This window comes from Odontesthes bonariensis, chromosome 16 (genome assembly GCF_027942865.1).
Source record: "Odontesthes bonariensis isolate fOdoBon6 chromosome 16, fOdoBon6.hap1, whole genome shotgun sequence".
Classification (NCBI taxonomy): Eukaryota; Metazoa; Chordata; class Actinopteri; order Atheriniformes; family Atherinopsidae; genus Odontesthes; species Odontesthes bonariensis.
The window spans coordinates 11995318-12020200 of record NC_134521.1 but is presented as its reverse complement, the minus strand read 5'-3'; the positions used below and the strand labels follow the sequence as shown (position 1 = coordinate 12020200).

Here is a 24883-nt window from a genome sequence, read left to right as displayed (position 1 = left end):
TATCAGGCCCTGGTAGCTGTGAAGGACAGATCACCATCAGACAGAATCTGATGCTGAGGTCATAGTCTTTGCACTTCTCCTCTGCCACTGAGCAATCATTGGCAGACATCACACATATTTGAGGTTTTGCTTCATGGCTACCAACAAACAGATCTTTTTATTTTATTTTATTAATTTATTTAAACAATATGTAAATTTCCGTGCACTTGCATGTGTTTCTCTCTTGCAGCAGGAATGTGTGCTCGCTGTCCTCATGTCTGTTACCAAGCAAGGGATTCCTAACCAGTCTCTTAGCAACCTTCAGATACGTCCCAGCTTTCATGTGATTTTGCTAATGAGCTTCTGCTCATTCAACAGAGTGTAAAATATTGCACAAACCTAGATAAACCAAAGCACCAACAACCCATCGGCTTTGCAGCTCACCCTGTTGTACTCTGAAGAAATTGTTTCTTGATGATGACACGCCAGAGCTAGAAAATAACTTCCATGTTTATCCTGTTTAATGTCGGCCGGTGCCATTTATGGTGAAAGCAGAGGCAGGATTAGAAGTGTTTAAATTATACACCAAAGCAGTCCAGTTATTTCCAGTGTATAAATGTCAAGAGCAGGAATAATTTGTGCAGATAGTATTGAAGCTAAGCACTGGCGTTTAATGGGAAGTAGCATTTGAGAAACAAAGAATGTGTCTTCATATGAAGGCCAAGGCCTATTTCATGAGAACCTGCATCTTCCTGAGTTTAAGACAACAGAACAGGTCTTTGCTGGAAAAATAATATTTGGACAGCATTTTTTGTAATATTGTTTTTGTGCTTGCAGTTTTCAGGGAGCCCTACACCGTGCGGGTTGCGGACCAACGCTCAATGCGGGGCAACGTAGCTGTGTTCAAGTGCCTCATCCCTGTTGCCGTGCAGGAGTATGTCAGCGTTGTGTCCTGGGAGAGAGACACTGTCTCCATCGTTCCAGGTAGGACACATAAACCAGTTTGGGGCATCTTGGGGGTGGACAGTTTGATTGCTTTGACAGTGTTAGATTTAGGTCCTATATTGTCTTCATCCTCTATGTGTGTGTCTGATTTTGCGAAAGGAGGGTTTGATGCACCGCTGTGCTTGACCGAACTTTTAACGTGTGTCTTCTGTCTGCTTACTGTTCTGGATCACTGATCTGGTCGCCCGCCTCCTCCTCCTCATCCTTCTCCTCTTCCCTCTCCCCCTCTTTTCTGCATGTCTGTCCTCCCTCACTCCACTTCATCCAGCTCCTGTTTTCTTTTGACATTTCCCTCTTTCTGCCTCTCCTTTCACTGCTTTTCTCATCATATTCAATTTTCCCAAGCTAATGTCAAGTCCTGCCTGTAATTGTGCTTGACACTAAAGAAAACGAAAGGCAGGCTCTCTTTCCGAGTGGCATGACTGTTCCACAGTTTCTCCTCATCAGATCTATTTCTGTCCAGTCCCTGCTTGTCTTGCCACCATGTCCTTGAAGAACAGGGCCACAATTAGAGACACGGGATGTCAATAGGACTGTGCCCTCACATTCATCTTCATTAACCTCATTAGTGTAAGAGAGAAAGACAGAGGAAGAAAAATGTTCAGTTGTGTCTTTATATCTGTTACCTAGGTCAATTATAAATACAATATGTGTATTTCCTTTTGTGATTCGCGTTTGAGATGTTCGCATGGGTATCCTCTGCATCTAAAACCCTTGCCTTAACAAAGCAAGGGAGAGGAATGAGTTTGAAAAGAAAAAACAGACCAAAGGAGGAGAAGCAAGGAGGGTAGTAGGGCAAGAATGGCCCCAGGTCCTGGCAGATGGTGTTTTATGTTATATGTATGCAAAACACACAGATAGTGTGTTGCACATATACATGCACCAAGGTTACAGTTTTATTCCAGACTTTTTGTCTGAAGTATTTTCCAGGTTTAGTTTGCATGCATAGTTGTTTTTTTTTGCTGGACTTTGTTATTATGTTTTACCCTTTTGTTACCTATCTGACAGTCATACAACATTAACCCGTTCATGTCCCTCACAATAGAGAAAAAAAGCAAAAGAAAGGCATTTTTTCATTTCCTTGGGGCAATAATGATAGGAATCATTGCTTTTTTTCACAATTGTTTGGGGTGATGCTTTATAGTAAAACTATCAATTCAATTTTATAAAGTAATGGCATAATGTATGCTTTATTTTGCATTATATATCCAAATCAGGTGATATAGATGGTTCAGGCAGCCTTACTTCAATAATCCCTCCCCTATAGATGGTAGAGTAGGACATTAAATGATTTACATTTAATGTTTACAAATTCATATTTGTCAGATTCTTCTATACTCTACTTTTTATTGAGCTCAATGGATGAAAAATACAACAGAATTGTTTATTGGAAGTGTTTTATATCTTATATGTATGTTTTTTGTTGTTTTTAAACGACATTTTACACCTTTTTTATGTAATTTTTCCATTTTAGTTTGTCATCATAATTTCTTATTAGCTTATCTTGACTCATTAACTCTTTATATTTTGAGTCACTGATGTCATGTTTGCTTTCCAGTGACAACACAACTTCCCGCGATCTAGTTCAGATGCGCCATTTTTCTGTGTGTATTTTTTATGATTTTGATGTTTGTGTGCTTATGTTTGTGTGCGTAATTAGGGGTATATAGGTCAGTTGATGAGCAGTGAGTGTGAGGATCAGAGGCAGAACATGACGAGCAGCTCACTGAACTCAGTGTTTGTGTCCTTACAACCGCGGCACTCACAAGCGACGAAAACACTTGCAGTGAGGTTGTGTTCAACCTTGACCCGCTAATCAACATGGTGACCTCTTCATCCTCACAACCAATCAAGACAAAGCGCAGAAGAGCTCATGATCTGAATGCTCTGACTGGACTATCTCATGGATGCATCAAATTTTTATTACCAAACATGCACACGGACACATACATCAGATTATGTAAACAGTCCGCTGGCAAACATTATTGATGCTGATCTCATACTCGTCTGCAAACCATCTAAAACTATCTCCCTACTTTTCTCTGGCCCTGCTTGTCCAGCGAGGGTCTGTCTGGATAGATCTAATGAAGATGTGAAAATTAAAATTGATTTTGTGACTGAAAGCTCTCTGCATGCATGTGAGTGGCCGATTGCCTGTCTTGCTTGTCACGATCTCCCGAGCTGGTCCTAAGAAACACAGCTGGACGAACTGCTGTAAATCCACTGTGTGAAGGTGACACTCGGACTTGCTCCCTCAAATAATGATACTTAACTTGTAAAGTCCTATTTAGAGCTGCAGAGACTTTTAGAAGTTTATAAGAGTTTATAGAAAAATAAGAGTTTTATTGAGCAATAACAAAACCCAAATTAAATGCAATTGCACTAAAAGGAAGCAGGAAGTGCTTCAGTAGCAGTAGTAATGAACCTCCACTGAGCCTAATCAGCCCTGCCTTTTATTCAGCGCAGGCAAAATCAAAACAGTCAAGACAATGCAGCACATGCACCAGCCAGAAAACTTCACTTCAAGGCCCGTATGGGTGCAAAGGAGCAGAGGGAGAGAGCAGAAAAACCTCCCAGTGCCAAATGCAATAGTGACAGATAAACAGCCATGCTCACACAAATGATATGCTCTATTCTGTACTGTGAACTGACCCTCTTATCTGTCTCCATGTTAGCAGGCATCCTACCCAGGATGTCGTTTGGTTATTGTATTGATTAAGAGGAACATTGTTTGCTGACTGCAAACAGCAAGTCAAAGCATTCAACCATCACTGACCTCTTTCAATTGAATTTTTGAAACAACCTTTTATCACCAGGTGAGCTTTGATTGGCCGGTTGCATGGCTGTATCACAAAAGAGGAAAATCCATTTTGCAACAGTCCATCTCACTTTCCTGTCTCGTGAGCGATATCAGATATTTAGTTTAGAAATACAGAACAGAACTGCCTTTCTGTTTATGCATTTACTGTTTAGCTTCCAGCTACGTTTCATCGGATTAGTGATCTATTGAAGCCCCTCAACCTTCAAAGGAACATTTGTGCCACCACTGACCCCAGGCTGAATCCCACCACAGTTCCTTCCTCTTTCTCTCCTCTATAATTTCCCGCCATCTGCAGACAATGTAAGAATACACAAATGACTAGACAGCCTTGTTGCCTTTGAATTAAAAATTCTAATTATCTACTCAATTTTCACCCCATATACCCATATTTTCACGGTGGAGTCATTATGTGCAAACGCTGATCAGTAGCACGATCACATACCGATGTGAAGGTTGAGTTGATAACATAACACAACGCAGCCATGCCCTTTGACCCCCAACAGGTTCCATTTTGTCAAACACACATGTTCTCCATCTGGTGCATCGTGTGCTTGTATTTGTGTGCAACTGTGTCCCCTTGCCTGTCCCACTTTCACGTCCAGCCAGGACAGTGAGGGGGATTGAGTGGGGAGGGGTGCAGGCAGACTGACCTATTTCCCTCTCACTTCCCCGTCCTATACTGTACCGTTCCTGTAGTTAGGCATTGTATGCGAGTGTGTGTGTGTGTGAGTGACCCTCATGAGACAATGGAAGCCAGATAGTCTGAGCAGTGATCTGAAGGAGGAAAGCTGGAGCGGAGACAGAGAGATGGAGGGTTTGTGGATGGGAATAAAAACAAGAGTGGGACGCAGAAAGGGTTCAGCTTGCAGATCGAGGCTGCCAGTCAAACCAGCAGAAAGCTAATGAGTGGCTCTGATGAATAGAGACTGGACCAGCAGATGGCTGCAGCCACATGGTGGTCCACAGAAGATGTCCAACCATGCTCCATCTAATCCACCTGCCACACAGTTTGTTCTTGTTTATATTTACACAGCGATTTTAAATGCATGGCTGTGAAATCTAATGCTGAAAAAGACAAACTGAGTGTATGGATGAAATTCACAAAAAATGAAAGTGTAAACATTTTTCCAGTCTCACACTGTTGTTAAAGGCTATAGGTGACTTTAACCTGTGTCAGTGTGCAGATGCTGAGCAGTCAGGCCTCGATGAAACCTTAGATCCTGATGGGAGTCACCAGGTGGTGAGGTCACTTACAGGCTACATTACAGATCGATCCTCTGCCCCTCGGGTCCCTGCTGGATGTCAGGACATTCAATAGACATGACAAGTTACAGCCCATGTACACACATCAACACAAACAGCTGGAAAACAACAGTTGAGTTGATCAGTTTGTGCGAGATACAGTAATAAAACGGATTCTTTGATTCTTGGCTTCAGAATCTACAAACAACACCTTTTAGAGGAGTTTTAGTTAAAAAATAAAAAAGATCATTTGATTTCTGCCAATTAATAAACTAATTTGGGCTTTTCTAAGCAGTGTATCCTAAGTAAACAGTCAAGGAAAAATAAGATTTAAGAACATGTAGTATAGTTCATCTGTGTGTATTTATTTTTTTTTAGCCACTAATTGACGTACAAAAACAAAAAAAAAACGCTTTAAAAAAATTACATTACACATATACAGTACATACTAAAGTTTTACATCTCATTAATTAAAAAGTGAGTGCCTCCACACAGGTGTAGGAAAGGTGACGAAGGCAGAGACCTCAAGGAGAGCAGCAGTGTGTTAGGACACGCTGTCTATTTGTAAATCTGCGCTTGTGCACTCAGAGCAGGAATACATTAATAGATACACTTGTCTGGGACAATGCGGACTCTTGTAAACACTGGTTTGACACACACGCCTTCTCCTTATGAGTACAACTGTACAAGCCACGAACACACATACCCCTCAAACGTAACACAATAAATCCATTTTCAGATTTTGCATGAAGCTGCTTGAATATGGAGGGCTCATTAAACATTAACTCGGGGTGCATTAAGGCTGCGGTTTGCTCTGCTGTGTGACGGCTGTCCTGTTGTTGTGCTCGGGTTGCCTGGGTGCATCAGGACCTTGTGTGACAGAGGAGGACGGAGAGCACGTGGCATCCCCAGGGCTGTTGGAACACAAGCCCATCGACCATTGCCCCCCTTTCCACCACTGGGTCTCATCATCCCTCGCTCATCTCTCCCCTGTCTCTGTCCCATGTGGCACACAGCAGGCGATGAGGTGGGGGTTAGTGGGTGTAATCATGCAGATGAAGGTACTGCTGTTATGCACATGCACATATAAACATGGCAGAAACACCTAAACTTAACCGTGAGATTCTCTCTGCAAAACGATATGCCATATAAACAGAAAAGGATGGAAATAAAGCCAAATTAGTCAGTGCCACTTGTTCTACAGTTAGTCACCTCTTTCGGTTCATCTTTCACTTTCACTGGATATTTTTGCACGTCTCACGTTTGCCCCAATGTGCTGAGAGCGAGTGTGAGCAGGGCAGGAACAGATGGGGTGCTGGCAGCCATCTTTTACTCAGTTAGGTTGAGTAGACACGTGGGTGGGTGTGTTAATTAGCACAAATAAGTGTGTGTGTTTGTGTGTGTGCTGGTGAGTTGTCTGTGTGTTCAAGGGGCACAATAGGCATAATTATCTCTGCTTGAGAGGCCCAGTTGTGGGGTGGGGGTATAGAGGTTGGGGAGGGGGGGTTGTAGATAGGCGGAGTTCAACAATAGCCCAACCACAGGCTTTGTGTGTGCAGAGCAGAGGGCTGACAAGTGTCGGCTATTATTGACTATTTACACACTACTACACTCGCCTGCTCACGTGCACTTAACGCACATAATGCACACACTCTAAAGCCGCCGCTGTCGCCCCCCTCTGCCTTTTCTCTCTTTGTGTCTCCATCAAACACACACGGGCTCACACACATGCGTGCAGTGTGGGCATGTTTACAGTGTGTAAGTGTATCAGTGTCACTCAGTGGAAGAGGGAAAGATGGGAAAGCCCCTGCGAGCACATCACTCTGACAGAAATCTGGCCACTATCTCACCCTTCGAGCCAGGCTGTGTGAGAGCAGCACACACAGCAACTGAGAGTTACAGAGAGGAAGAGTGTGGGATGTTTTTTTTTTTATATATATTATTGACAAATGAAAAAGGCATAAATCATTGCAGACTTTTTTAGAAGCAAGAAAGAACAGGTTTTGGCCAAAGAGAAGACATCAGTGTTGCTATCATGAGTCAGACTAATAAAAACAGGACCAAAGACTAACATTTGGATATGAAAAGTATCAACATTTTCAGTAGTACAGAAATTGACATAAATTTACATGGACTTAAGATTTATATAAAATGTCCATGACCTGCAGAAACTTCAACAAATTACAACGCCTAAATAAATGTTTTAGTCAACAGCCCTGCAAGCCTTTGGGTTGAAACTATATTTCCACAGGGTAAATACATTCAAAGGAAGCGAACTACAATAAAAACAAGCATAGAAAAAGTTTTTGTTTACTTATTTGATCGCCATGTTGATTTCAGGTCATGTGATTCTGTTCAAGCCTGATGGTTCCCATCACTTGAGGATTTTTATTTTCTATTTTTCATGGAAGTGAAGTAACAAATTGATTTGTCCTCACTGTCTTTGTAAAGGATAGCCGTTAATCTGCTCTCCTAACCACGTCCAGAGTTATTAGGAAAAGGGAAAGCTGGAAGAGTTGTGTCAAGGCTTAAAGTGAAAGAGATTGAGAGGTTATGTGGCTTGGATTGGGGGTAAGAAATAGGATTTAAGTAAAGAGGTTTTACCCTTTTTCTCCTGCTTCCTTTTTCTATTCTTTTGTTTAGGCTAACGAAAGAGGGATTAGTGTCGGGAGATTACAGCGGGCTCTACTAAGAAATTGTATTTAAGGAAATGCTTATTTACTGAAACGCTAGCAAGAAGTTTTGATCTGATTTTTATTTTTCATTTCTATATTCTCTACAACTTGTGAGAGTTCAGGAGTTGTACCCCACATTTATATCAGATTTAATTGGATTATTACATGTAGTGGTGCTGAATTTGAATTAAATGCATTTTATATGAGGGAATATGCCACAATCAGACATAACGGCATTTAAAATAGACACAATCCTTGTGATTTATGATTTGTGAACACAGATTTAAATTTACAACTAAATTCTCTTTGGTGACTTTAGTGGAGAAATGTATTTTTCACAATGTTTTGCATCTGGTTGCTGAGAGACCATCAGAGGACATGATCAGGGATCAAATGGGATCCCTGGTGGTTATCCAAGTGCCATGTTCCTATACGACCTCTCAATAAGACCTATTGATCCACCTCCCCATTAGCCATCCAAACAAAACACAAAGGTCAAATCAACACTGCAGACCCTGATTGACTGTTGTGAGAGCCGTACAGAGAAGCAAGCACCAGAACCGCTTCTATAATGTTAATATGATGGAAAAGACTGTTTTTTAGTTGGTTGTGGATTAGCATGAACATACAAAATCTTGCCCGTCGATAATTCCACATTCTTACTGCACGTCTGCACTGCACTGTCTTAAGAGAGAAGAAGTCTTAAGACCTAAATAAACTTTAAAGCATTTCCACTGAACACGGATGAAACGGACACAAGTCACTACTTTCTAGGAGCAGAGTTGCGGTTGCTTCACTCCAAAAGAAAATGTTGGTATTGTGCAGCCAAAAGTGGCAATGACATTTAAAATGTATATTATTTAAATAAAAGTATGGTACAGTATGCACACATGAGTGTAAAGCAAAGCAGTAATCACAGCTCAAAAAACAAGAAGCATGTGAATGCGTAGTTGATGATCACCAGCAATCTGATTTGAATCATTTAAAGTTTGCAGAGGAGGAAATAACTGCAGACCAGAGAACAGCGAGTGTCTGTGTATCATCATTACTCTCTTGTCTTTGTTTTAGGGATGCTCAGGCTCTTTTAAACCAGTAGAGTTCAACAAATATAGACAGACGGCCACTCACACCCAAAGGCAATTTAGAGTGTCCAGGTTACCAAACCTTTTGACTCGGGTCTTTTGTGGACTGTGGACTTTTGACACAGATACAAAGAGAAAGTACACACTTTAATGTCCCCACATTCACCCAAATCATGTGCAGTGTAACTGAGTCCTGAGTCCCACCAGATCTCAAGTGGCAATAAAGTAACCTGTACTCATCCCAGGATGTCAAATGCTGCCATTTTGTCAGATAATGATGCCGTCCACAGTTTCAAAACTACATCTCCTGTGTAGATTTGTGACACTAAGAGGTCTCTGCGATGTGTGAAACAGAGTTACATTGCGGAATTGCAACATTAACATAAGACAAAGTACCTCTGTTTGGAGGCATTAACTAAACCAGAGTTTCTTAAAATCAGCTACTGCTGCTTCTTAAATGATGATGTACATTAGGAGATGATTTCCATTATCTAATTTGACCAAATTGTGTTATGTGATGTTTTGATCTGAATGTGTTTTGGGCCATTTGACTGTCCTCTCTGGTAAAGACATTAAATCAGAGAGTGTTCGTGTGCATGTGTTTATGTAGCAGCATTTATGTTCTCTATCTCTCCGTCTGTCTCAGTGCTGGCCAGCGACACTCCTCTGCCACCAGCACTCTAATAGGGGGAGACCAGGCAGCTCACTCAGTGCTGCTAATGCAGCTCTCTGCCCCAGGCCATGGGCTAAGCTGGAGTAGACTGCATTACACGCACACACACAAACAGACACTCACACGAGTGCACGTACGGTGGCAGACTGTAGATCCACCTCTGTCTCTTATCTGCAACTAAATCAAAACAAGGTGAACGAGCGGGAGCTTTCTGCCGCCGGATGTTTACTTTTACAGGGTGACTTTTTTCAAGCGCTATGTTGTTTCAGTGTTTAGGCTTTATGGCACAGACAATTAACAGTTCAATAGGAGTTAATGGGGCATCCAGTTAAGGGTAGGTGTTTGGACCGCTGTGGCATGCGTCTGTATGGTGCAGTGTATTGGGATGTGTGTGTATGTGGTTTCTCCCTCGTGGGACTCTCATTATCACTGCTGTCCCAGATGTCACCAAGCACATGAAACACACGTCATGAATAATGGAGTCCTATTTCTACATCTCTCCCCATTTCTCTTCCATCCACCCACCCTCTTCCCCCTCCATCCCTCGTTTCCTCTGATGCTTCCACTGATGCTTAATCTCCTCAGCGCTGCCTCTATCTGAGATGGTCCATTTAGCTTTATGCAGCATCGTCGGCCTGTCTGGTTAGGATGGCTTTATGGGGAAGAATATGGTGCCTTTGCAACATTGTGTTGAGTTATATCTACACAAACGACATCTTTTGCATGTAATCGGTTTTATGTCTGTCCCTGACGGTCCATTCAGGCTCTCGATAGGGCCTTCAACATCATCCCCTCCCCCAGTGTTTACTGTTTAAAGTCACATAGGGCAAATTGGGACAGGGGAACCAGTGGAGCAGAAGAGACGTGGTCCCATCTCAGTGGAGACTGGACTCTGCTCTCTGCCTTCTCTGCCCCTACCCCCTCTCTACCTCCATGTTGGTCCCCTCCACACTTATGTCCCCTCAACTTTCCAGCACCGTCTGTGCTCACACTTAGTCTGTGCGCAACATTCACAGAGGCAAGAGGCAATAGGCAGGGCAGGGAGAACATGATTGAAAGATGAGGTAAGCAGTCAGAATTGGTTAGGAAAGAGGACAGCAGTTAGGATTAGACAGTGAAGCGTGGCTTTTTAATGAAAACATGACAGAGTTGCGGCTTCTTCCGACGTCCTGCATCTCGACCCCCTTCCAGAAAATGAACAAGTGACAAAGAAGTGAGTGGGAAAAAGAGGGACCTGAAAGCTGAGATTCAGACATTGCTCATGCAGTGTTAAACCTAACTGGCAGATTGACTCGTGCTCGGACTGAACAGTTTGGTTGTGTTAACAAAGTCTCTTTTATTAAGGAGATGCTGCAGGTTGGGTCGTTCTCTTTGCTCGATTAGTTGTGGCGCATCAGTTGTGCCAATAAAACCTGCTTTGAATGTGAATTGAAAGGATTTAAGAAGGCACCAATCATAGATGTTAAGTAATTGTGCAGCAGCATAAGAGCCAAGAGAGTGTATATATTAATTTGGCTGACACCTGCTTCTACTTGGCCATTTAAATGTACACAGCAGAGAGAAGAGAGACAGCAGAGGGAGGCTGGAGTGGACTCTTGCTTTGAATATAGATGTAACACCCTTTTTTTTACATAAAAGAGTGGAGAACACAGACATGTACTGTTACCTCCTCCTCAGTTAACCCCCTTCTTTTCTTTTTCTTTTCCTGTCTTTTCTTTTCCCTCTCGCTTTTCTCATTATCAAAAGGAAGTAATTTAATCAATGCGTCTCATTTTCCACTTTAACACGTTCCTCTTCCACAAGACTGGACTACTGCCATTCAGTGACTCTGTGGTGCTAATTTTAACCCGTAGTTTATTATTTTTTTTGTGCCAGCAGGGAAATATTTTTTGTCCTATTTTAAGCTTGGTTGGTGTTTTTGAGTGTGTGTGTGTGTGTGTGTGTGTGTGTGTGTGTGTGTGTGTGTACGTGCCTATCATGTCTGCATTTATGAGCACCAAGGATATTCCAGCACTGCAGAGAATATCTCCAGAATACGCTGCGTTTTTTTTCTTTCGTCTTCTTTCTGTGACAGTCACAAGTCTTTGATCCGCTCCTCCTCTCCTCCTCTCCTCCTGTCTTCTCACCTTCTTTCAAATTCTTCTCTGCAACTTTATATAGAGAGCAATGGTAAGAGGCAGAAATACAGAATGCAATTTTGATAAAGTCATACTCAGAATGCAGATGATTCTTCTTAACTCAAACCTAGTCTGTCGCCCTGAGGAATAATTAGAATGTGTTATTGTAATGCAATTATCAAATCACAAAGACAGTGGGTGTGGGCGTTTGGGGAAAATCCACGGATCAAACCACATGGTTACCCATTAGAAACCCATTAGGTATCTCTATTGAAGGATTATGGTATAGTTATGGTATGCTTTAATGTGTATTGTATAATTCTAAAGCCTGTGTTGTAGTTCACCTCAATACAGGCACACATAATATGGACAGTAAAATGTCTGGAATAATCTGGATGAACCAGTTATGCTGCAGGTATCTCTATCACAGTTTGCACAGTTGTCCATTTTTGAATAAAACCTTTGACCTTCTTTTTCTTTGGCATATTTTCTCTTTGCGCTTCCTCATACTGTAGTTGTCATAATCCACACCTACTTTCATTTAAGAGGGTAAGCCCTTGGAGGCAAGAAACTGCTGTCTTTGACCATTATCTCTGTTGAATGAAATGAGGACTCGAGGGAGCAGATTGTAGTGACCCACCTGAAGGAAACCGGAGTGTGAGTTTGATAGCTTATTAGCCTTTTCCAAACTGATTAGATGTGGAGTCCATACAGGGGGGCCCAAAGGAATAACTTTATTCATGCTGCATGTTTGCACACTTCATTTTATTTGTTTTGTACCAAGAAAAATCTGGACAGTTTAGTGTCATGAGATGGTTCTTAAGAGGTTGTGCCTTCAAATAGACTAGCCCAGTCTAAATAGTGAAGCAATTTTTCCATCTAAGACAAGTTCAACCCGAGGCTGGAAAGGTACTGTTCATACAGCTCATACAGAACCAGGCCCAAAGAAACCAATAAAGAAAAATTGCTACGTTTTAGCGAAATACTTGTGATCGCTTACGAAGCTACATGCATCTGAAAAGTTGTATTTAGCAACTTCATGCTGGTGCTTTTAACATTTATCCATTTAACTGACACCTGCAGCCATTTTGCACAAATAAGTTTTGTATTCATGCAGGTTACGCTGTTGCTGTAGTCCTCAGTGATTCCAAACAGGTAGCGATTTAATAAGTGGTGAAAGTACACCGAAATCTTAATGTGATGGCAGTAAGAAGGCCCTAGCAACAGGGAGAGGATGAAGAAAGCGTGAGAGTGGGAGGGAGGGGGAAAGATGCAGAACATCAATAAATAATGGCCCCGCTGAGGAGGTGGAAATATGGGCCTCGTTATCTTTGCGCCGACGCCTTCATTTGCATGTGAGAAAACGAGGCTGCTACTAACTCACACTCACAATGAATACACACTCCTGGACCCACATGGGCTACAGTATATGTTCTATTTATAAACCATATCATGCTTTTATGTTTTCTTATTCTCTCACACATATTTATACTTTATTCATGCATTATTTTCCCTTTTATTTCCTCCTCTTTGGAATCTCTCATAGCTGTAGGTCTGATCTGCTGTGTGGCTATGAGGCTGCCATTTTGTTGGATTTAAAAAAATAAAGAGGTGAAATCACACCTCTATTACAGGAGATGTGTTTGTTTTGATCATTCATTTGTGTAATGGCCTTTTATGCATTATAGAGCATAAAGCTGGGGCTCACACTAAGTCACAGATAGCTGCCCAGTTTAACGCCACCGAGTGGTCATCTGGAGGTGGATTTGAATTGACTTGCTTATAGGTAGCTGGTCAATGCATGTGAGCCACCTTTGGATTCATTCTTTTATCCAAATCATAACTGTGCAGTCTCTCTGTGCAGAGTTTTAAAATGGCATTTTTTTCAGTTCAGAGTACAATCTAATAAACAGAAATAAAGTTTGCATTGTGCAACAGGAGAAGTTTCCTTTTAGGCTTTTCTTTCAGAATAAAATTGACTTTATATGGTCCAGCAGTTGCCAATAAAGACTGAAATAGTTTCTATCTGGGCTCCATCTGCATGTAGGTTTTATCGACACTAAAACCAACGCTCTTACTCATAAAATCCAACAATGTCACCATCCAATGTAGCTTCCTTCAAAGACCTTTGCTGCGGCTGAAAGGACATTTTAAAGAATAATTTATCGTTGGTTAAAGTCTTTTTTTTTTATTTTTACGGCCCCTGAGGAGCTCTCTCTGACTCTTTGTGAGTCCCTTTTTCATTATTTTGGTTCGACAGTATTAAGTCTTGCTGGGTTCCCATCTCAAGTTTATTTCTCTAGCTTTTGGCAAGATTCATTGCTCAGTTTGTGTTTTCAGGTGTCCCTAAACCCTGACCCTAAAGCTAAAGATTAATTACAGATTTATTTAAAGATATGCAGAACTTTATGTGAGAGAGGAGCAAGAAAAGATGATCCACTCTTTTTTTACGGTCCATACCTGTGTGCATGCATTTTTATATGTTTTGCTGCAGCTGTGTGTGTGTATGCATATGTCTGAGTGTGTGATGCACGTAGGCTCTGTTCCTCATTATCTAGTCAAGTCAGCATGAATAAAAGCTGAGGGAGCACAGTGATTTAGGATTTAGTAATTAATATTTTACTCCGTCTGCCACTCTGCTTAGAAACTGAGAACAAGAGACAGAGAGAGAGATGAAAAGGGTGAAACAGACGATACGAGGGTTCACACATAGACGTGGAGAGGAATTCTACGAACAAACCTTTCAGTTAAAATGCACAAATAGTGAGACGGATAATCTGATGGGTGTTGTGTAATCAGCGTTGTTTCAGAGGTTGCAGATGGGATGAATTCGGTCCTCTGCTGAGGGCAGCTACAAAAGTGTGGCTTTGACAGATCCAGCTGACTCCCCCTCCCTTCTTATGTCTCTCCCTGCCTGTGTCAGAGTGTTGTGACAGGCAAGTCTTCGGTGTTGTGGGAGTAGCAGTCTTAAAGTGCTCATTATCCTGTAAGGCTTCATTCTGGGGGGCAAACAAAGGCTGCTGTGAAATTGCAGCCTGTGCCTCCTCTCGGGTCATACAGCATATTCAATGCAAAGACGTGCTCGGTCCGTAACTGCTACCTTCAGTGTACCAGCTCAGCCATCTGACTGACACACACAGGCATTGTAGATAAATATTGATGCTGTTAATACACAGGTGCACTTGAAAGCGGCCACTCCTGCAGTTTGAATGTTAAACAACACCGGTGATAATTAATGCTTATAAGCCCAAACTAACCTTATTGTATTGAGGCAGCCATTTTGAAACATGTCACACATACTGTGAACTACAAGATTTTTACTTATAATTGATATGTTTATGGTTGTTTGTGATTACATTATATTTGCTTTATAACAGATCTTTACACGTGGAGCAACTTAATTCATATGGGATCCTTTTCAAATCAGGATATGGGAGCAGGGAATGAGAGACAGAACAATCAAATTTTTAACAGTGGAGATACCCAGACTGGCATTACATGTAATTGACATTATGTATAATGTCACTGTTTTTAGCTAAAAGGTCCTGATACTTTGTTAGAGGCATTTAGGATTTTGAAACGCTGTGTTTTATGCAAAAAATAGAAAAAGTCTTTAGTTACATCAGTGATGAAAGGGCTCAAAATGAATTATCTTACTACGAATCTCATGAAGGCATGAATAAAATGTTACAGAACAGGCTGTCACATAGAGGCACACTTGATAGTTGGTTTACCGTTTTGTCAGCAAACAAAAAGCTTTAACATTTGGATTTAGATGATGATAGTGTGATACAGAAGAGTTGTTTGGTGTGGGAGAGCATTAGGCTGTCTATGGTCTGTCCGTGTGTGTGGTATAGGTGACCGCTGTGTGTCCTCCAGGTCTTGACAGAGCGCCAGGGTTTGGAAGGCAACTTTATTAGGCAGGTAGTGCCAACTGTTCAGGCAGCTGTTTGTTCTTAGTCCAATATGGTTTTACAAAAAAACACAATGTATTTGTACCAGAATAATCATCATAAGGGAGAGTGGGAGGGAAGGGGAAAGTTTTTTTTCTTTTTCTCCTGGATGCTCCTGTTTGTCATTACTTTACCTCTGGGAAAACTGATGTTGGCCTTTGCTGAATGTGTCTTCTTCAGGTAACAGGTTCTCGCTGACATCCTTTGGGGCTCTTTACATCTCTGATGTTCAGAAAGAGGATGCCCTCTCCACATACCGCTGCATCACCAAGCATAAGTACAGTGGCGAGACACGGCAAAGCAATGGAGCCAGACTGTCTGTAATGGGTGAGCAGCACACTGGTGTCAGTTTACGTTTGCTTAGTTTTTTTTCTCTTTGTCTTAACAACAATAATAATAACCCAATCTCTGCTCTCCAGACCCCAACGAGTCCTCACCCACCATCCTGGACAGTTTCCAAGCAGGGGAGTTATATGCAGGCCAGAGCATCGAACTCCCCTGCATAGCGGGTGGTTACCCCAGCCCCACTGTGCGCTGGCTGAAAGATGGCCGCCCGCTGCCCTCAGATGCCCGCTGGACACGGCGCTTGACAGGGCTGACCATCAGTGACCTGAGGCAGGAGGACAGCGGTAGCTACGCCTGCGAAGTCACCAACAGTTTTGGCTCAAAGGAGGTGTCTGGACAGCTTCACGTTATAGGTGTGTGAGCACCACTACACACACACACACTCACAAATAACCTGACAGACTCTCACGCTGTCTTGTCAATGAATCAACCTGGCAGAGGGACACATTAATAAAGTCTGTTACTTTTGGTTTGAGGCACACGTGTAAAGTAGGTTTCACTTTGGGCTGTCTGTAACAAATGTATGTTCGATGCCTCATCATATCAGACCTCAAAAATGGAGACAGGGCAGTAAATCGCAGAGTCTGACTCCATAACACGACTGCCAGCATCATTCACCATCAGCGAGAAGGAGTTTGAAGGAGATAGAAATGAAGACATGGGGTCATTCAAGGGACAATCAGACATCCAGACAGTGCTGGAATGACATTATCGACAATGTAGTAACGGCATAATAAGAGCGGCTGAGATAAATGTATATTGTGTGAAGTATACAAAGAAACAAAGGGAAAGAGGCGAGACAGAGGGAGAGAATAGAGAGGCAGTAGGTTTTGCCAGTGGGCACATCATGGTAGCACACTCTGTGACTCTGACAGGGCGAGGGGGGGTTGGGAGGCACAGCGATGCCCCCCAGCATACACCACCAGCTGTCTTATTGCTCACTGACATTTGCACACACACACACGTACACTCTCTCTATAACACACGGACACACTTATACACACACAAGTGGACAGCGATGTGAAGTGATATCTCCAGCTGCTTTTTTAATGAGTGCGTCGAACAGATTGAGTCACCACTGCTGATTGTGCCCTCTCTGCCCGTCTGTTTGAACGTAAACACCTACTGTATGCGTGAATCAGAGTGTCGCAATCTGAGTCCAATTCATGGGTTTTGGATTTACTCAGTAAATGCAAAGACACAGCAAGGCTGCTGCACAACCTTTGTGCATTCATGATCGAAAGCTTATTTAAGAGTTTGAATAGCGAGATATGGATTGTTTTTGCAACGGTTTTAACAATACACTAATATATACTATGATACAGTAAATTTGTGAACTAAACAAAATATAATACTCATGTCATAGTTTTGTTCTTCATGTGTGCTCAAACATGCACACATACATTCTGACCTCATTGATTCCTCCCTCAGATCCACTGCGAGTGACCTTGTCTCCCAAGAATCTGAAAACGGGCATCAGCAGCACACTGTTTTTCACCTGCACCGTGGAGGGCTCTCCAGAATACACCATCACCTGGTACAGGAACACAGAGCCTATCGTCCCAGACCAGCACATCTCCATCCAGGGACAACACAACGACACCCTGCAGATCACTGCAGCACAGAAGTTCCATTCTGGGGCGTACCAGTGCTTTGCTTCCCGAAAGGGCCACACTGCTCAGGACTTTTCCATTATTCTGCTTGAGGGTACGTGGACTCAACAAGGGCAGATCCTATGAACCACCACAAAATACACAAAAGTTCTTGGTCTAATGAATGACTTCATCCTTCGCTTTGCCTTTCTCTGTCCCCTCTCAGATGGGACTCCTCGTATTGTGTCTTCCTTTAGCGAGCGGGTGGTGAACCCCGGTGAGCCTTTCTCACTCATGTGTGCCGCCAAGGGAGCCCCGCCCCCCTCTATCACCTGGACGCTAGACGATGAGCCAGTGGTGCGAGATTCCACCTACAAGACCAGCCAGTACACCCTGTCAGACGGCCTGACCGTGTCGCATGTCAACGTCAGCAGCCCGCTCATTCGAGATGGAGGAGTGTATCGTTGCGTCGCACGCAACTCGGCCGGTAGCGCCGAGTACCAAGCGCGCATAAACGTAAGAGGTGCCTGTCTGCTTTTCAATATAAATGCACTCTACACCTGACTATACAAACATGCAGGGGCTAGTGAGAAGTATAGATCACTTTATCTGTCTATCTATCTATCTGTCTATCTATCTATCTATCTATCTATCTATCTATCTATCTATCTATCTATCTATCTATCTATCTATCTATCTATCTATCTATCTATCTATCTATCTATCTATCTATCTATCTATCTATCTATCTATCTATCTATCTATCTATCACTTAGATACATAGAATCTACGATTAGTCTAAAATCAACAATTATCCTCAGTCAGATTTTAGCAAAGAGGGGGTAACTAACCTTTATCTCTACCTGTCAACTTGCCCCAATCACTCTATCCCTCAACCTTTATCTCTTCACCTTCCGTCTCCGTGGCTGCCCCCCTTTTCTGCCATGACCTCCGTCACCTCATCTGCCCCTTCTCCGGCCTCCATGTTTGTCTCGGTCTCCTCCCTCCGTCCCCTCCCTCTCCTCCCCGTGTCTCCAGGTCCACCTAGAATTAGACCCATGCGAGACATCACTGCAGTGGCGGGCAGAAACACCTATATAACATGCAGAGTGATTGGATACCCGTATTACTCCATCAAATGGCTCAAGGATGGTATGCAGCTGCCTGATAATCATCGTCAAGTGGTGTTTGAGAACGGTACCCTGAGGCTTACGGACGTGCAGAAGGGCGCGGATGAGGGGACTTACTTGTGTAGCGTTTTGATCCAGCCCCAGGTCTCAATTAACCAGACTGTCCACGTCACTGTCAAAGGTAAGTGTGAAGAGAACAATTAATTCATTGGGTGTTCGTGGGGTTTCTGAGAAATATATATACTCATAATATTCAAAATGATGAGATTGACACGAAGTATAGGTCCACCCTCTTTAGCTAAGACAAGAATTCAAACTCTAGACCCAGCCAAAATACAAAATGTCCACATAAGACATCAATCTGTCCCACAAAGAGAAAGGAACCCTGGAATAGACAGGGCTATTCTTTAAATCTTTTTTTATTTTTATTTTTTATCTTTTCTGCTCAACAGACTGGTCATTTCTGATGGTTTTTAACATGGAGATGGTGTTATGGGATTGATTTAAAATGCTCTTTCTAGATTTTAGATTTGAGATGTTTGTGTCTGTATTTTGTTTAGTCTGTGAGTCGCTAACGATGGCAGGAAGGCAGCTGCAGAGGTGTTTAAGTGTGTGTGCATGTGCCTGAGTGTGAGTGTGTCTCTGATTTAATTAGATGAATAATAATGAAGCCTAGATTAAATCCCCCAGATGTCTCAGCTGTAGTACCCCCACCTCAACCTCCATTACTATGGCAACAGAATGACTTTCCCCTGCCAATTGGACTCTAACCAGAGCAGCTATTATGGGCTGCAGGAGATGGAGACTGAAGGGAGTGGTGGTAAAGATGGGCCCACTGGCCAATGACCTTCTCTATCTCTTTTAGCACTGCTCCAGATGGCCGCATTGCCACTCTTAGCCATCTATTGCTGCCTTTATTCCACTGAATCTCTTCACTCTTCCTGTGTCTCCCTCAGTACCACCACTCATCCAGCCCTTCGATATCCCCTCTACCTCAGTGGGGAAGCTCATGTACATTGCCTGTGTGGTGTCATCTGGGGACATGCCCATACGCATCACCTGGCACAAAGACGGCCAGCTCATCGTGCCAGGCTCTGCCTCTGGCGTCGCAATAGAGACCAAAGAGTTCATGAGCTCCCTGCAAATCTCCAAGGTGACACTGAAGCACAACGGAAACTACACCTGCATCGCCAGCAATGCTGCTGCCACCGTCAGCTGGGAGAGACAGCTGATTGTCACTGGTGAGGGATTGAGAGAGGAGAGAATGGAACAGCGGCAATGAACTCAGGCAGAGTTTGAAATTGATTTTCAATGTTTCCTATTGTTTTGTTTAGGGCAGCGATAAATTCTTTTTTTCTTTTGTTTCGTTTCTCAGTGCCACCACGATTTGTGGTGCAGCCCAACAACCAGGACTGCATATATGGAAAAGCTGGAGTTCTTAATTGCTCTGTGGAGGGTTACCCACCTCCAAAGGTCATGTGGAAACATGCCAAAGGTAAAATTAGCTCCAACACCATCACACAAACAAGGAAAAATAGAGAAGCTGACATGTTTACATGCAAGTTTTGTGTTATGTCCTGCAGGTGTCGGAAATCCTCAACAGTACCATCCTGTCCCCCTTACTGGCCGCATCCAGATCATGTCAAATGGCTCTCTGCTCATCCGACATGTTCTTGAGGACGACCGGGGGTACTACCTCTGTCAGGCCTCCAATGGTGTGGGCTCAGACATCAGTAAAAGCATGATCCTCACTGTCAAGAGTAAGTGTCAATCATTGTTTCTTTGGCCCGAACCCACTTCCTTTTATAACCACATCTCCTGGACGGTACAAAGATAAATCTTAAGTTTTTTGACAGGAATCACCACTTCTAAGATGCACTTTTGCCCCAGGCTAGTGCGGCCTGTTCTGAACACACCAAAATCTTGTCTCTGTCCTGCAAACCCTTAACTGGGATGCCTTTGCTATTGATTTATGTGTTTCGTCTGTCGGTCTGTGCGCTCCCGAATGTTAGGTGGGGAAAAACGCTGATGAATTAGTGATGAAAACAAAACCACAGGATCTCCGCTCAATCAATAATCCATGTCTAAGGAACAGAAGAGGAAAGAAGATTAAGTATGGAAAGAGGAGAACAAGACGAGACAGATAGATAGGGTGGATGTACTGTAAGGATGCCAGTGAGGCTTGAAGCGTGAAATGACAACTGAGAACGGAAGGCTGAAAAAGTGATGTCTATACATCTGTAATATATCCTCAGTTTCCAATACCATATCCCCATTCCCTCATCTCATTACTTCATATAAAACTATTCATTACTCTGACATGTCTGTGAATCTGCTTAGTTCCCGCCATGATCACCAGCCACCCCAACACCACCATGGCGAGGAAGGGCCAGATCAAGGAGCTGAACTGCACAGCGCGCGGAGAGCAGCCCATTATCATCCGCTGGGAGAGAGGAGACACAGTCATTGATGCAGAGAGAAACCCCCGATATTCCATCACCATCAACAAGAAGGGGGATGAAGTCATCTCCACACTAAAGGTCAGAATGCCCGTCTGACCCAGAACTCAGCTTCAAGCCTTCAAACAAAAACTGAGAGACTTTTTAAAAGCTGCATAAAGCTGTAGTTTTGTGTTAATTTGCTCCATAACTGATCTCATATTTTGTTGTTCAGTGAGCTTTAGACATGCAGGTTGCTATTTCTTTTTGCATTGGAAAAGGTCCCATCTATCTAGTTCATTAAAACTTTTAGCCCTAAAAAATGACTTCCTCAATATATTCCCACAGATTGCTGTTGCATCATCATGTAGCTGGCAGCTGTGCCTCAGTTTTCACATACTCTCTCTTATAAGTCTGATGCTTGATCATTTTCTTTATATAATTATTTAGAAATAAATCCAATGTTACTAGCTTTTCATTGACCCGACATTGAGCCCTTTTAATGATCCCATGTCTTTTCCACATGGCTTAATAGCCAGAAAGGATTTTTGGAAAGCACCTGGACTTATCATTAAAAAAACATTTGGACTGGGACTGTTTTTCTAACAGGTCAGAACTACAGTCATATAACAGACTCTGCTTACAGAAATAAAGAAATAAATGAGATGTACAAAAGGAAAGTGTGTTTAAACACCCGTAACTCAGTTCCAGTTACATTTAGAGTGATCGGACTGTCATGGATAAGCATTTTAAGCACCTTTTCTTGGAAAGGGAAGGGATTAAAAAGGTTAGATTACTAATATCTGACATTACAGAGCCATTTCTTTTAGAGGCAAAATGCTGATTAAAATGTATCATTTGCAGAGGATATTTGTGACCCGTCCTGTGGTGTGTGTCATGTATATTTTGTGGCAGATTATAACCTTTTCCTGTTTGTTCTGTTGCTTACAGCTGAACCCTGCAGAGCGAGGAGATTCTGTCTTCTTCTCCTGCCACGCCATTAACTCCTATGGAGAAGGTCGAGGGCTCATCCAACTCACAGTACAAGGTAATTCGACAAAATCCTGTAAATCTTTGCCTTTTTTCATTTAATAATGTTTTTTTGTTATATATAGACAGCCTGATGCTTTCCAGCTACAGAGCAACATCCCCAGTTGTCAATGGTGGTGCAAAATACTCCTTTCCTTTATTTTTCCAACAAATACAGAACCACCTGATCCCCCTGAACTGGAAGTGAGGGAGGTAAAGGACAGGAGCATGAACCTACGCTGGATCCAAAGGTTTGATGGCAACAGCATCATCACCAGCTATGACATTGAGTACAAGAACAAGTCCGGTAAAAGTTCAAAAAAGCCCAAATTTAAGCCTTCATGTAAGCCTTAATAGTATCAGCTTACAGATATTTAAAATCTGCTCATGTTTGACAGATACCTGGGATCACATGTACACAACCAGGAACATCTCACCGACTAACAATCAAGCCAACATTGTTGAGTTGCACCCAGCCTGTGTTTACAGCATCCGGATGTACTCTTACAACAAGATTGGCCGCAGCCTTCCCAGCAAAGAGCTCACAATCAGCACTGAGGAAGCACGTCAGTAATCGTTTTCTCCTTTCCAAATGTTGCCAGCTTTTCTTATTTCTTATGTCAGAGCTATGAACATTAACAATTACACTTTCATTAACATCAACAGCACCTGATGGGCCACCGATGGATGTTATCCTCCAGCCGATGACGTCTCAGAGCATACGAGTTACATGGAGGGTAAAATCACTTCTCTTTTGGACTTTCTTTATTACATTGTGTCTAATTACACAATGCTTATAGCTGATTGACACAGTTACAGACAAAATTACAAGAAAATACCATTTTGCATGAACCTCTGCCCAAGTTGAGGTTACTTTAAATATCAATGAGCAGTCACTAAAAATCTAAGGCTGTCCTAAAAGCCGAATGCCTGTTCAACTTTGACACACACATTTTTAGTTCAGACAGGCCAAAATATTTAGATTATGGACATGAAATGACGAGTTGTTTCCAAAGCAGACGGTTAGTGAATAATGTTGAGGCTCATACTTGTAACACACTTTCTCTCATTTGCTTTGATTAAAGGTTTATATGATTAAAAAAACATCAAGTCCAAGTCCAAATGATTTCATACCCACAGTAGACTGGAATTTCTAATTAATTCAAGCGAATTGAATGTGTTTAAGCAATTCTTTTCAAAAAACATTAAGAAAAAGTCTTTATAGTTCCACATGTAAATTCTTATTTTGATATATCATATATCATATCTCAGTGAAGTTAAGAGGAGGTACATGTTTACTGTTTTATAAGTCTGCTGAACTGAAGCAAGTTTTTATTATTTTTATTTTTATTATATCATGTTTATTTATACATGTTTATACTGTTATATGTATGGCACTGACCCGAGATGCATGCTATGAGGGAACAAGCACTGTATCTTGACAATTCGTATGATTTTGTACATGAAAAGATCCAGACAGAAAGGTTGCAAAGCAACAGTACAAACCCACCATCCCACCAATGTGTAGCCAACACATATTTATCAAGAGTTCAGCCCAAGTTAAGGTAATGAAAGGTACAATTATGTTCCCCTTGTTGTCAGGGATGATTTTGTACTTTTAAAGATGAACAAATATTCTCAGTTCAGAAATAAATTCCTCATTTCAGTTTTTATTTTTATTTTAAGCTAGAAAGCTTCACGTTTAGCATTCAGCTAGACAACACTGAACATTTAGTAGTAAGTGTCAACAAAAACAGAAGAAAATTAAGACTTATAAATCAGAAAATAGTATTTTAAGGTTGATTGCTACTGTAAAAAACAAAAACAAAAAACATCCACATATATTTACCACTACAGCTCACATCATGCCACAAAAACAATAACTAAGTTTTATTTCTACCTCTGTATCTGTGCTTGTATATTGCTGCCAAATCTTTTTGAAAGAATATTCTTTTCATCAAAATTTTCAGGCGCCTAAGAAGGAGCTGCAGAATGGGGTGATCCGAGGCTATCAGATCGGTTACAGAGAGAACGGTCCGGGTAGCAACGGCCAGTACAGCATAGTGGAGATGAAAGCCACGGGGGACAGTGAAGTGTACACTTTGGACAACCTGAAGAAGTTTGCTCAGTATGGGGTTGTGGTCCAGGCCTTCAACAGAGCTGGGACAGGCCCGTCCAGCACCGAGATCAACGCCACCACACTGGAAGACGGTAGGAAAAGTTAGATGACAAGATGAAGAATTAGGAGAGCAGCACATGTGTTGGAGTGGTAGGAAAGGAGAATCCCTTTCATGTACCCAAAAGAGAAGAAATGCAATAACAAGATTAAAATAGATGCAGATAAATATAGAGAAACATGCTCATACAAAATGGTAGAAATGAATTTGTAGCACATCCCCCCATATTTTTCTGCTTTAATTAGTACCCTCATTAGGCTGGTGGAGAGCTAGAGTTGAACATGGAACCCTATTACTCTTCAAATGTCTGCCCACACCACCTCCTTTTTCCTTGCTCTTCTTCTCATCGGTTCCTTTCTCATCCCCTCGTGACTCCTCTGTCTATTTCATGTGTTGAACGGTAACTTCTCCATGGTCCCTTTCTTTTTGAGTGGAGAGTCATGATAGACACCCTAAGTGATGGTAATTGGCCAAGCATGTAGTGTGAAGCTGCCCCCACAACTGCCATGGGAATAAAGATGAACATTGTCTTCCTTAAGATTTTATCCTCCATATTTCTGCTCTCACTCCCTTCATTTGCATTTTAACCCCTCAGATGTTGCTGTTTTACTATTCATGCTGCTCT

At 42.2% G+C, this 24883-nt stretch overlaps 1 protein-coding gene across 3 annotated transcripts in view; it reads left to right on the top strand.

Annotated features, from left to right (window-relative positions):
• Nucleotides 1–24883, top strand: part of LOC142402312 (cell adhesion molecule DSCAML1-like) — a 53174-nt gene that overhangs the window by 14355 nt on the left and 13936 nt on the right. For 2 of the 3 annotated variants that reach the window (XM_075487922.1, XM_075487923.1), the window contains exons 3-17: nucleotides 817–963; nucleotides 15728–15874; nucleotides 15967–16245; nucleotides 17324–17599; nucleotides 17711–18007; nucleotides 18523–18795; nucleotides 19571–19855; nucleotides 19990–20109; nucleotides 20198–20374; nucleotides 20955–21154; nucleotides 22004–22100; nucleotides 22260–22388; nucleotides 22480–22647; nucleotides 22748–22818; nucleotides 24052–24292. In XM_075487922.1, the coding sequence (XP_075344037.1) occupies nucleotides 817–963; nucleotides 15728–15874; nucleotides 15967–16245; nucleotides 17324–17599; nucleotides 17711–18007; nucleotides 18523–18795; nucleotides 19571–19855; nucleotides 19990–20109; nucleotides 20198–20374; nucleotides 20955–21154; nucleotides 22004–22100; nucleotides 22260–22388; nucleotides 22480–22647; nucleotides 22748–22818; nucleotides 24052–24292 (2907 nt within the window). Of the gene's footprint in view, nucleotides 1–816; nucleotides 964–15727; nucleotides 15875–15966; nucleotides 16246–17323; nucleotides 17600–17710; nucleotides 18008–18522; nucleotides 18796–19570; nucleotides 19856–19989; nucleotides 20110–20197; nucleotides 20375–20954; nucleotides 21155–22003; nucleotides 22101–22259; nucleotides 22389–22479; nucleotides 22648–22747; nucleotides 22819–24051; nucleotides 24293–24883 lie in introns of those variants that run through there. The other variant, XM_075487924.1, reaches the window with a different exon arrangement.